Raw genomic sequence first — 14025 nt, 5'->3', positions numbered from 1 at the left:
GAGGCCATTACAGTAATCAACTGCCTGTCTGTTTGACGCCTGCATGCCTGCCTGACCGCAGCCCCTGACCGCCTGCTTGACCGCCTGACCGCCTGCCTGACCGCCTGTCGTTTTAAGACCCTAATTAGAGTCCTGCTCACGGAAATGTTTTCATTGATTGTGTGTATTTCATATTTAATGTATGTATTCGGTAGAATGTCAGGGCACACTTGAAAATGAGACCTTGGGGATCAATATGTTCCTTGCTAAAATTAAGGTCAAATAAATACCATACTGGAGGGATCAATACCAGGACCCCCGGGGCAGGGAAAGGTTAGGGTTGGGTTAGGGTTGGGTTAGGGTTGGGTTAGGGTTGGGTCCTACGGTACATGTAGCACATGGACATACCCATATCCAGTGCCTTCTCTCCCCAGTCACCTGACAGCGTTTTTGGTTTGCTGGGTAACGTTGGCTCAAAGTCGGACTTTGGTCGCGAGGAAGGCACCTCTCCATTGTGCCTGAAGAGGAAGGGAGAGATGAACAGAAACAGGCTGATGAAGATAATAATCCACAAGCACAAAGTAATAACAACAAAAATGAAAAGCTAACAAAATGATTTGGATGAAGGGACGGATGGAGAGATGGGAAGATGGATGGACAGAGAGGGATGTACGGATGGGTAAATGTGCAAAGAGATGGACAGACGGATGGACAGACTGGTAAGTACAGAGGGACACTCACTTGGCCCCTGGAGAGGGAGCGAGAGGCTTGTCTGGTCGTTTTGGGGGCAGGTTCCCTGGTCGACCTTTCCCAGGCGGGGGTACAGGCTTCTTGGGGGGGACCACAGGGGCAGCAGGCTTCATGGGCTTGTGGTCTGGCACTGCCTTGTCAACTTCACACAGAGAGAGAGAGAGAGAGAGAGAGAGAGAGAGGGGGGGGGGGGACATGAGGATTTAGGATAATCACAAAAATAAATCGTTTATTCTGCTTTATTCATAAATGCTTCATATCAACTGTTCTGAGGGACATTACCATTGAAACATTGGGGGGGGGGGTATACATTATAAACATCACAGAGGTAAACAATCAACCTCGATAAACATGAGTAATATGCATGTGTAATAAACATGTGTAATATGCATGGGAATCATTTAGATGTTTTTCATATCAAAAGGAAGTAGCACTTTCTTTCATCATGTTCCTTATTTCACACACTCCTTTTTGCTAAATGTGCCCGGAGGAAAGCATTAAAAGGTTCAAGCTGTCCTTGAGGAGGGGGTAGGGGGTGGGGGGTGGGGGGGTTACCTAGGGGACGCTAATGATGGAGTCACTGCTGTAAAGTAGTTCTCACAGGAGGATTTGGCTACGTGTGTGTGTGTGTGTGTGTAAGCCTAAGTGCAGCACTTCATGTTGGGGGGGGTCTTTAGACTGAAAAGGTCAAATCAGAAAACGAGCAAGGAGAAGCAATCCCCACAAATCGATTTTCTGCTTTATTTAACAGACGGCAGACACGGCGCGGCGGCGGTAGCTAAATGCTACAGTGCTGCTACAAGGCCCCTGTCACAATGCATCGTCAATGGACTGGCTGAAGCTGGCTAAACGGCTAACCGCCCTCCCACTCCCACTCCCGTCCATTCAACGGTCCGCTTCAACCCAAATGCCGTGTGTCAAACACCAGCTGCTCTTCACAATTCTCACCGTCGATCAACTTATTAACGCTGTCAGACCGAAACGCTGGAGCTACAACAGATGTTACAACAACTCTACAACGGATATAAAGTCTGTACAATAGATAGTTTAGTAACTACAACTGACAGTTTCCTGACACAGACAAAGCCTAATCTTAAACTAAAAGGCATCTTCAATGAAGCAGTTGAACAGGTGTACCTAATAAAGTGGCCGGTGTGTGTGTGTGTGTGTCTGTCTGTCTGACCGTCTGCATGCCTGCCAACCTGTATGTATGTATATGTGTGTGTGTACTATATACTACAGCAGCCGAGCGACGTCTACGCTTCACACACCCGCTGGAACATCGACTACAGAAGCCGACTATTAAACCCGTTTCACGCGTGTCTCACGGTCGTAGATCGCAGCGGGGGGAGTTAGCCCTAAAGCCTCACTGAGGCATCTCAACTGAATGGGAATCAACGGGAATTCTCTGTCGGCGCTGCGCTTACAATGTTTGATTCTGTGTGGGAGATTGATATATGACAGGATAACATTCAAGGTTATGCTAATATCAGCCGAATCAAACTCAGCTAATGTCAGTGTCCAACATACCGACGTGCTGTGGCGGTCCAATCATCGCCACCCCAACGCAGCCCAGAGGCTTGGGCCACGGCGGTAAACTGAGGCGGACGGTCGTTGCATCACAGATTAGATGATAGTGTTGCTATGCGCCAGCCTCTTTACCCCCCCTCCTCCCAGAGGTATGCAAATGCCCTCACGGACGGGTAAACACATGACAAATCAGTCATGCGGTTTGGACGGCTGACTTTTGCAAGAATTCTGGAAAACTAATTATATGAACTCATCCATTGATTGCTGCCACTTGAGAAAAAGCAGAGAGCGAAAAAAGCAAAGTGCCTGTCCATTTCCATATAAATGTATGGGATTTAGCAGACGCCTTTATCCATAGCGACTTACAACAAATACATTTGACTAAGTAAGTGAATCATCTATCCATCAGTCATCATAAGAACAAGTAACCAAGGCTAGGACCAGGGGCTATTGGCAAGAAGAAAAAAGAAAAATTTTGGGTACTGAATCCAAGGACAGTTAATTGTTTTTGTATATTTTTAGAGGGTTTAAAATGCTTTTCTTTGATATAACAGGCTGAACACATGCACATGCACATGCATACATCCACCCACCCACATCCTGTGCATTGAAAACTCAAGAGGATTTTAAGACACCTGCAACAGACAGCGAAACCACCTCGTTTGGCGCTAAATGACTCATTGAAGAGCCAACTTCATAATCTCAGGGCTGACAGCCAGCCAGCCAGCCAGCCAGCCAGCCAGCCAGCCAGCCAGCCAGCCAGCGAGCTCTCACAACAACAAGGAAATAACCAGAGCTGCTGTCTTCTCTTCTCTCGTCTTTAATGAGCCCTGGTAGAAGTGCTTAATTGAATTAGCATCCCTCAGAACAGAGCGCGTCAATCGTCCAGAGGCTGGGAGCTGGGTCGTCAGGCTGCTGACAGACTCCCTGACAGCCTCCTCATATCTGCAGGGTTCAGTTTCCTAGTCAGGGGGGCACAGGTGCAGGGCAGAGGAGGCTGGGGAGGTAGAAATCGGAGGACGGGCTCATTGCAATGGACGGGATGGAATGAGGAATGGTACCAAATGTGTGTTTTGTTCGATAACCATTTTCCATTCCGTTCCATGCACTACAATGAGCCGGCCTCAGCTTCCTCTGTGTGTCTGAATGCACAATGCACATCAAAGAACACGCAACAGGCTGCAATCGAGTTCCTCTAAACTACTGGGGGATGTGAACACACACAAAACACGCAAGCATTTGCAGCCAGAAAGCTTGCATAATACCGAATGATCAAACTCAGAAAGAAAAAAAACAAAAGAAAAAAACTATGGAGTGTCCTTATATGGAGTGTCCTTATATGGAGTGTCCTTATATGGAGTGTTCTCAAAGATATGATTGCACCAAGTTGTCCATCATTGTGTAAAAGGAGGAGGGAGAGAGGGACAAATCCTCAGTATCCCTCAGGCATGCTTACCCAGGTGGACACATGGCCAGACATGAGGACTGGAGAGAAAGGGAGAGAGAGAGAGAGAGAGAGAGAGAGAGAGAGAGAGAGAGAAAGAAAGAGAGAGAGAGAGAGAGAGAGAAAGGGAGAAAGAAAGAAAGAAAGAAAGAGAGAGAGAGAGAAAGGGAGAAAGAAAGAGAGAGAGAGAGAGAGAGAGAAAGGGAGAAAGAGAGAGAGAGAGAGAAAGGGAGAAAGAAAGAAATAGAGAGAGAGAGAGAGAAAGGGAGAAAGAAAGAGAGAGAGAGAGAGAGAGAGATAGGGAGAAAGAAAGAAAGAGAGAGAGAGAGACCAAGACCGAGACACACAGCTCAAATCTCTCTCACTGGCGACTAAGATCACCTGTTGCTTGTACTGTAGCTAGGTGAGTGTCCCAGCCCAGGGTTAGGGTTAGGGATGCCCAGCCCAGGGTTAGGGTTAGGAATGTTTGTACTGTAGGTAGGTGAGTATCCCAGCCCAGGGTTAGGGTTAGGGATGCCCAGCCCAGGGTTAGGGTTAGGGATGCCCAGCCCAGGGTTAGGGTTAGGGATGTTTGTACTGTAGGTAGGTGAGTATCCCAGCCCAGGGTTAGGGATGCCCAGCCCAGGGTCAGGGTTAGGGATGCCCAGCCCAGGGTTAGGGTTAGGGATGTTTGTACTGTAGGTAGGTGAGTATCCCAGCCCAGGGTTAGGGATGCTCTGCATGCTCAAATGACTGATGGACAGATACATAATCAGCATAATCACCTCCTCCCCTCAGGGCTCCTCTCCACCATTTGATCTGAGTAGCAGACCTCCTGCCAGGAGAAAGTTCCTCCTGCCCAGGAACCTGCCTGCTCAAAGGACTGATAGATAGATAGATAGATAGACAGATAGATAGATAGATAGATAGATAGATAGATAGATAGATAGATAAGAGACAGATAGATAGATAGATAGATAGATAGATAGATAGAGACAGATAGATAGATAGATAGATAGATAGAGACAGATAGATAGATAGATAGATAGATAGATAGACAGAGACAGATAGATAGATAGATAGAGACAGATAGATAGATAGATAGATAGAGACAGATAGATAGATAGATAGATAGATAGATAGATAGATAGATAGATAGATAGATAGATAGAGATATAGATAGATAGATAGATAGAGACAGATAGATAGATAGATAGATAGATAGATAGAGACAGACAGATAGATAGATAGATAGATAGATGGAGAGATGGAGAGATAGATAGATAGATAGAGACAGATAGATAGATAGATAGAGGGATAGATAGATAGATAGATAGATAGATAGATAGATAGACAGACAGACAGACAGATAGATAGATAGATAGATAGAGGGATAGATGAATTGTAATAATCAAGTCCTCTCTCAGGGCTCGTCTCCACAGAGCTGGATGTTGTCAGATCTGCCGGTGCCCACTAGACACTCTCGACACAAACACCCGAATCACACTCTATAGCCAAACCGAGCTGAGCCAAGCTGAGCTGTACTGGTCTGGCCTGGCCTGGTCTGGTCTGGTCTGGCCTGGTCTGGCCTGGCCTGGCCTGGCCTGGTTACCCATCCACCATAGTTGCTAAAAGCAGTGCGGGATGGAACAATGTGATCGGCCATGACGTGTGTAAAGCCCCATAAACAACGGCAGAAGGCATAATGGGCAGTTGAAGGCATACTGGACGTAGACTCAAAACCCTTACACACTTCACTCAGACTACACTTCAAAGTATGTCAGATGCTTCCAGACTTCAAGGTAGTCTAATGCCAATGTGAGTCAAAGTCCTGATGCCAGCTATTGTGTAAATCTAGCTGCTGTACATACCTCAGCCCCATGAACGGGAAAGACTGGCACGGTCTAATTTCCTGATGGCACGGTCTGATTCACGACTTCTGATTTCACGAATCTATCCTTCTATCCATCCATCTATCTATGCTGGAGCATGGGTACATGAAGAACGAATGTCCCTGTCTGAGTGGATGTCATGTTGGCCTCGTTGGGGGGAAGCACATGTCCCTCGGATCACCGAGGGAGCATGGAGGACATGGGTGTTGGTAAGTATGTGTTGGCACTAAGTAAGTGAATCAACTATACGTCAGCCATCGCACAACATTTTTTCCATAAGAACAAGTGCCACAGTCACAGTGCTAGAGAAAGGAAGAAAACCTTTATTGTAATTTGTATCTCAAGTTCATGTAATTTAGGGTTAGGGGGTGGAGATGTCTGGACATTACATTTAGGTCAGGGTGTTAGGCACCGTTCCTCGCATACATTCCTGTGCCTGGGGGGTTTCCAGTGCTGTTTTGGGGAGGGGGTGGAGGGGTGGCGGGATGGGAGAGGGCAGGTAGGCGGGTGACCCTTACCTTTGTCCTCATGTCTGGGTTTCTTGTCGGCGCTCGGGACCTCCGGTTTGTGAGCTGAAAAACGAAACATGTTCCACGGGGTCAGTAATGCAGCCCACTGCTTACTGCCGCTCCTGTCTATGAGAGAAGCCTGCCACACAAGCAGATCACAGAACAAGCTGAACACAACACAAGCTGAAGATAGACAGACAGAGACATGTAGAGAGGAGGAGGATGTGGAGGCGCATTCAAGTGTTTCCTGTCCCAGTTCTTCAATGAAAGTGCATGTTTTTGCAGCGCTCAGCAGGAGTCCATAACTGCAGATTGCGAGGGAAGATAAGAAGCTTTCTGCAGAACAGGCTCGCTGCTGGTATTACCACAATGCCTCTAAGAAAACAATCACCTCAAAGAAAAGACAGAAACGCTTCAATCCAGACTTCAAGTACAAACAGTGCGAAGAGCCCCAGTCAGTTCAGGAATATCGAACGAAAAGGAGACAAGTTGAAGTCAAAGAAAAGACTAAAGTGCTCTGTTGACAATTGTGAAACAAGACTAGATTTCTGAGCGAAGGGATTTCAAAGAACAAAAATAGCCTCAGTCAATACAGGAATATCAATCAAAAAGGAGACAAGTGAATTAAAAGTTGAGATGAAAGAAAAAAGAAGCCTAGTCTAGAATGTTAAAAAAGCGTTTTCAAAGTGGAAGGAGTTCAAAAAACAAAGTCATTCAGGAATATCAATTAAACTGGTGAATTGGAATTTACTCCTTCAATCCTGAGAGGAATCTAAATTGCCATAGGCCTTGAAGAGATGCTTATCCATCATGTTTATCCCCAGAAGCCCTCAAGCCTAAGTGAACTCAACAGAGTGTTTTCATAAACAAAGGTTAAATAAAAGGTAAAATATACACTCACCGAGCACTTTATTACGAACACCTATACACCTTCTCATGGTGGAGGTGGTGTAATGGTGTGGGAAATGTTTTCTTGGCACACTTTGGGCCTGTTAATACCAATCAATCATCGCTTGAATGCCACAGCCTATTTGAGTATTGTTGCTGACCATGTGCATCCCTTCATGGCCACAATTTACCCATCTTCTAATGGCTACTTCCAGCATGATAATGCACCATGTCACAAAGCAAAAGTCGTCTCAAACTGGTTTCATGAACATGACAATGAGTTCAGTGTTCTTCAGTGGCCTTTCCAGTCACCGGATCTGAATCCAATAGAACACCTTTGGGATGTGGTAGAACGGGAGATTCACAGCTTGAAAGTGCACCTGAAAAATCTGCAGGAATTGCGTGATGCAATCATGTCATCATGGACCAGAATCTCAAAGGAATGTTTCCAACATCTTGTGGAATCAATGCCACGAAGAATTGCGGCTGTTTTGAGAGCAAAGGGAGCCCTACCCAGTATTAGTACAGTGTTCCTAATAAACTTCTCGGTGAGTGTATACAGATTTTAAAAAATACCTCCAGGAGATCTTTATCTAGAAAGCAGCATTAAAATACCTAAAGTAAAGAGTAATATAACTAGAGACAAAGCTAACATATGTTAGAGGGCAATAGACGACTAAATCAACCCACAGGACAACCAGCGCTAGAAGACCGGGTCAAATTCACCTTCACAGCCAGGAAGTCAAGTGAAGAAGGTTGGTAGCACATGCAAGAAGCAGGCTTTCCTTTGCTTTGAAGTAATCATTTACAAGCTTTAAAAAGGGACACAAGTACACAGCTTAAGCCGTTAAAATCAAGTATTGGAAAGAGGAAGCATTTTGTCTTCTTTTATCTCTATCCTCCAACAGTTTGGATTTTAAATCAAACAATTACTGTTGGGTCAAAGTAGAGATTCTCAGCTTTAATTCAATGGTTTTTCTGTTTGGTTTCACCGTTTAGAAAGTACAACATGGTTTGGTTTCACCGTTTAGAGAGAGAAAATGCTTCCTCTTTCCAATACTTATGGAGGGCACTGTATATAGGACTTTCTACCTATGCAGAGCTCTTGATGTTGATTCTGAATTAGACTACTTACCTATGCTTTTAGATGGTGGTGGTGGCTTCTTCGGTCTCTGTAAAAAAGTGAAATAAAAAGAGGGCATTAAAGGGGAGGAGGTCTCTCATTCAACATCATTCCCTGAAATAGCAACAAGAAATTAGGAGACATTCCATAACCAACAGGTACACAGAGAAAGAGCTATTTGATGCTATGCTTAATTATGTTTAATAACCCTAAACATTTTCAGAATAAAAAATTCTGACAGGATTCCAGTCTGCCACAGGGCCTATTTTTTTCACCTTTATTTAATCAGATAGTCAGTCAGTGGAGAACTAATTCACAATTACAAACCCATTTACATATAGAATGTACCCCTCAATAGAACCAAACAACAAGAACTATTGACAAAAAGGAAATGTGAAACATGATTTATTTATTATCAAAAGTCTTCCCGGCTAGCCTAGGACTCCTCAAGCTTCCTTAAACTAGAAGAGGGAATCTCAACCATAGCACTGATTCCATGTCATAAAGCCTGTGTGTGCAATGAAATTCCATTCCGTTCCATACCTTCAGCGTTACTGCCAAAACAGTATAAACACTGACAGCATCTACTTGTCATTCTAGAATGTAGAAGCTACATAAAGCTTCACATTCTACAATCACTACAGTACATACCAACTAGACTACACATCTTGGACAAGTCCCTAAGACCAGTGCTACAATGCCATAAGTTGTACATGAATGATTCAGTGTAAATGTGTTGTCTCAAGAGGCGAAGCAGCTGCTTGACATTTCATGTGTCACATGAGGGATTGTCTTCACGTCTCTCTGCTGTATGCATCCTGACTGCTTAAACAGCCTTATGTGGAAGCAATGTGAACAGAAAACCCATGCAGACATAATTTCTCGAAAACCAGGGGAGAAATAATTGCAATAACAACAAACAGTCATCTCGTATCAAGATGGCATGAACAGCGAGGCTCGTGGGTTAGTACTCAATCACTCCCAGGTAATTCAACCACACGCATTGCTACAGTAATATGCTGGATGACACAGCCAGGAGCCAGAACAGTACTTCACAATCAGAAAGACAGGCTATACATTTCAGACGAGAGTGCCACTGAGAGATGAGGTCAAACATATACTGTAGAGCAGAGTCTCTGTGGACGAACATCAGTGGAGGCAGAAATCGGAGGACGGGCTCATTATAATTCCTCATTCCATTCCACGCATCATTACAATGAGCCCGTATCTATCAATCCTGATCTCATGTCTCACTTGTATCTCCTCCACCGGGGGAGGAGGAAGGAGGGAGGGAGGGAGGGTGAAAGGTGAGTCATTCATGGCTGCCCTCTACTGAGCATTCAGCGTAAAAAAGCCTCTCCTTCTCACCCCCCCCCCTCCCCACCTCACCTCACCTCACCTCACCCCCCACCCTCCCCCCCTCACCTCACCCCCCCCCCACCCTCACCACCCCCCTCACCTCACCCCTCCCCTCACCTCACCTCCCCCCCTCCCCACCCCACCTCACCTCACCTCCCCTCACCTCACCCCTCCCCTCCCCTCCCCTCACCTCACCCCTCACCTCACCCCCCCCCCCCACCCTCCCCTCCCCTCACCTCACCCCCCCCCCACCCTCCCCCCCTCCCCTCACCTCACCCCCCACCCTCCCCCCCTCACCTCACCCCCCCCCCACCCTCACCACCCCCCTCACCTCACCCCTCCCCTCACCTCACCTCCCCCCCTCCCCACCCCACCTCACCTCACCTCCCCTCACCTCACCCCTCCCCTCCCCTCACCTCACCCCTCACCTCACCCCCCCCCCCACCCTCCCCTCCCCTCACCTCACCCCCCCCCCACCCTCCCCCCCTCCCCTCCCCTCACCTCACCTCACCCCTCACCTCACCCCCCCCCCCACCCTCCCCTCGAAAATCTGACCAGCTTTTATCAGCCGTCATCACATGAATCCCAGGCTCCTCCCATTCCCTCCCACCCACTCAGGCCTGACTGCACAAAGACATCATTCAGGTCCACTATGGCCTATAAAACACACTATGGCCTATAAAACACACTATGGCCTATAAAACACACTTAACGCTGAGGGCAAGGAGGCACGCTTTACCCATTTGACCTCAGTGGAATGAAGCAACGGAGCATGGTTTTCCTCCACAGGCCATGACTGAAGGGAACCACACAAACACAAACACTACCAGCCAGTGTCTGCTCTGAGCCCAGGGGCCAATGGGTGCTCAAGCGCTTGCAACAGGAACGGGTAACAGGAACTAGGCCATCACTCAACTTCCTACAAAGGAAGTCTTACCGCCTGATCTTAAAGAGGAAGGGGTCCTTGAGAGGGATTATTATTAGTCAAACGATTTAGCTTGAGGAGTCGTACCTTGAGACATGAGGAGCACAATATTACTACTGTGTGTTTTTTATACACTGTTGGATTCTAGTAAAAGGTGTGAGCATTAGTGAATACATCAACACAGTGAATGTTTGGTATTGTCTCGTGAATACATCAACAATGTGAGAGCTTGGTAATGTATGTATGATGTATGTGTGAATATGAAAGATTTCATAATACCTGGGTAGTCAGTTCACACATATCCCTGTCTCAAGGGTACATTTGAGCTTTTCAGCCAAAAATGTATTAAAAAAAAAAATGAAGTGTGTCTTATAACTGAGACTGAATGGTAAGTTAAAAAAAAAAGTTAAAAATAAAATTTAAAAATAATTTAAAAAAATGTTAAGTAGATAAGCTGCTGGAATAAATAAATCTAAACAGTCATGGATAGAATGGAAGAAGCACTGCCTCTCACTCTCAATCCCTACTGAACCAGTACCAGCAAGCAATATAGCGAAAACATGTTGTTGTTAACATTAAAGAAGCTTATTTTATTTGTTAAAGTTTGTCCTCCATGTGTAGCTGAATATTTTGGATCATCGCTCTATTCATGCCCCTCAGGGGAGGCTGGTGGACCATTCCTCATTCCACTCCATGCATTACAATAAGCCCGTCCTCCGATTTCTACCTCCAGCAGCCTCCCCTGATGCACCTTGTTTGGACTAAGGTTGAGGCAGTGACCTTTCCCCCTGAACCAGCGTCAGCCACAGGTGTGTGTGATCCTCACAGTAGCTACCCTCCAGGAGAGGCTGGTGGAGGTAGAGACATTATTTTCCATCTCAGAGAAGAAGGCCTTATTTACGTTCTGCCTGCACGTACACCAATGTACTTACCTCCTCTGGATCCTGCTTGGGGGACAGTCTGACTGATCCTCTCGATGTGGAAGTCTGCAATGTGAAAGGTTATACATCAATAAATAAACCTTCAAGGTAAATGTACGAGCTCAGGACTACGAATGAGGGACTTGGGCATCTCAATCTCTGCCCCGAGGCTTCGCCCACAAGTGTGCACCTCAATCCCTCTTCCATGCAATTAAAGGCATGCTCCACCTTTATAAACATTTTTTGCAGTGCCTGCAAGGTGTTTTGGGCATATTTCCGGAATTAATGGGGCCCTATGGGACCAAAATATGACTACTCAGTATCTAAAGAAGCAAAATATGTAACTGAAAACTCTCTGGGCCAATCAAGTATAGCCAAGGGCCAAACCAGGAAAGCCAAGGGCCAAACCAGGAAGAAGTGGAACATCCCTTTAAATGTATAGGATTGATTCAAGTATGGACACATGCAGTAGAAGGAGTTTGCACCACCATATCTACTATCATATCAAGTGTACACTTTATGGAGTATACACTTTACGGAGTATACACTTGAGGGAGAACAAGGGTAGACAATAGGACCACACTTCCAGTATTCTGGCTACTTCAGGGACAAACCTGATCCAGACAACATTTTGTTGCCCTACCTCTTTGTCAGCGTCTGACATCACAGTGACAAAGTTGTCAGGGAAGACCCCCTCTTTGCCCCCGATCTCCCCCCGCCACCAGCCCGGCTCTCCTGTGTCCTGAAGGAAGCAAAGCAACACAACACCAGAGACAGACTTACTAGAACTGCTGCATTTACAGAGCATTTCAGAGGATTTAGAGAGCATTTAAGGGGATTTAGAGAGCATCTCAGAGCATTTCAGGGGATTTAGAGAGCATCTCAGAGTATTTTCTATATGGTGATCCTTTTTATCGTTAACTAGGAGAGCTTTGAACCTTTCTTGTGACTGTCTGTACTCTGCTAGTGTCCTGTATTGTTGTGTGTATGTTCTTTGTGTCACTCTGTTTTTATTGGACTGGTGCAGTACAATTTCACCAGTCACTGAGGGGATTAATTAAGCTATATTATAGTTATATTTGAAATCAAATAATTAATTGATGACTGATTTAACTAAAAACCACAAAGCGGCTCCATTTGAAGACCGTATTTCATTGAACCATAAAGAACAAAACACATTTAAGTCCTTGGGCTTCTTTCCATCATGGTCTGTTAACTTGGAATAAACAATTATGCCTTTGTGCCAATAACAACAGCACTAGATGCCAATCAAATGTTGTTGGAATAGGGCAATCCCCACCAATGCCTCCCTTCAACAGTCATCATCCCCATACATCTCTAACATGGGTAGTTCTCAACTATGACCTCCAGATGGCGCCGACACATAATTTCTCCACAGTGAAATGTGATCCATCATAACGAGTTTGGCCTCAAACAACAAACCATGACTCAGAGCCACACAACCTCTGGATGGTACGTCTCCACTCCACTCCTCTCCTCAGCCCAGCCTGTCCCGTCCTGGGTCCCACTACTAGCACTAATGGTGGTATAATATATATATATGTAATTTAGCTGATGCTTTTATCCAAAGCGACTTACATCGCAGTGAGTGCATACATTTCAGTATATATGGTCCAGCAGGAATCAAACCCACAACCTAAGCGTTCTTAGTGCCATGCTCTACCAACTGAGCCACAGAGGACCACTAAATTCTACCGGGAGGGACCGCGTGCGTCCCAAGTGTCTATCCAGCGTCAGAGACAGAGAGGGCCAACTGAACTGTCGTGGTGACTGTTGTACTTACGACAGAAGCCTGCGTGGTAGGCCTGTAGACGTCATCACCTAAAGGTAGACTCTGGGTTATGACGTCATGCCAGGAAGTCACAGCAACTTTTAGTTGAGACGCAAGTTAAGACGTGAACAACGGTAGGGACTCGGTAGACGTCACACACACACACACACACACACACACACGTTTGCAATATGGGGGAAGGAGTTGATCGATTTCTTGAGATTCACACTCTCCTATTCTACGTTTCTATCTGATGGTTCAGTAACATTCCGCCCTCCAGAGCACGGTCCCAGCTGTCTGAGGAGGATGGCTCTGCCCGTCCCAGAGTGCTGGTTGGAGATCAGACTGTCTGAGGAGGATGGCTCTGCCCGTCCCAGAGTGCTGGTTGGAGATCAGACTGTCTGAGGAGGATGGCTCTGCCCGTCCCAGAGTGCTGGTTGGAGATCAGACTGTCTGCTTAAACCATAATATGATCCATTAGGGAGTAAACACTCTGATCTGTCTCTGGCTCAGGCTCCCGTTGCAGACGTCTGGTTAACATCACTAGTCACAACAACAGCTGGTGGTGGTGCGCGCACACACACACACACACACACACACACACACACACACACACACACACACACACACACACACACACACACACACACACACACACACACACACACACACACACACACACACACACACGTAGAGGCACACACGCTGAGACACACACGCTGAGACACACGCGCGCATAGAGAGACACACGCGCGTGTGCAGAGACACAGACAGACAGACACACACACACACACACACACACACACACACACACACACACACACACACACACACACACACACAGTGTCTAGGGTGTGCAGAGAGAGACACACACACACTACACACACACACACACACACAGCCCTTAATTAACAGTGTGCACCACAGGTGGGTCC

General features: G+C 46.3%; 1 protein-coding gene across 2 annotated transcripts in view; it reads right to left on the bottom strand.

Moving 5' to 3' along the window:
- cd2ap (CD2-associated protein) overlaps positions 1–14025 on the bottom strand; it is a 45730-nt gene that overhangs the window by 6390 nt on the left and 25315 nt on the right. For both annotated transcript variants that reach the window (XM_083689301.1, XM_083689302.1), the window contains exons 9-14: positions 11942–12040; positions 11311–11364; positions 8107–8143; positions 6093–6146; positions 721–871; positions 388–497 (exon numbers count right to left, since the gene is read on the bottom strand). In XM_083689301.1, coding sequence (XP_083545427.1) covers positions 388–497; positions 721–871; positions 6093–6146; positions 8107–8143; positions 11311–11364; positions 11942–12040 — 505 coding nt within the window. The remainder of the gene's footprint in view (positions 1–387; positions 498–720; positions 872–6092; positions 6147–8106; positions 8144–11310; positions 11365–11941; positions 12041–14025) is intronic.

Source organism: Argentina silus (genome assembly GCF_951799395.1).
Source record: "Argentina silus genome assembly, chromosome: 17".
NCBI classification, from domain to species: Eukaryota; Metazoa; Chordata; class Actinopteri; order Argentiniformes; family Argentinidae; genus Argentina; species Argentina silus.
Note: the sequence above shows the minus strand (reverse complement) of the source record. Positions and strands in the feature narration are given on the sequence as shown.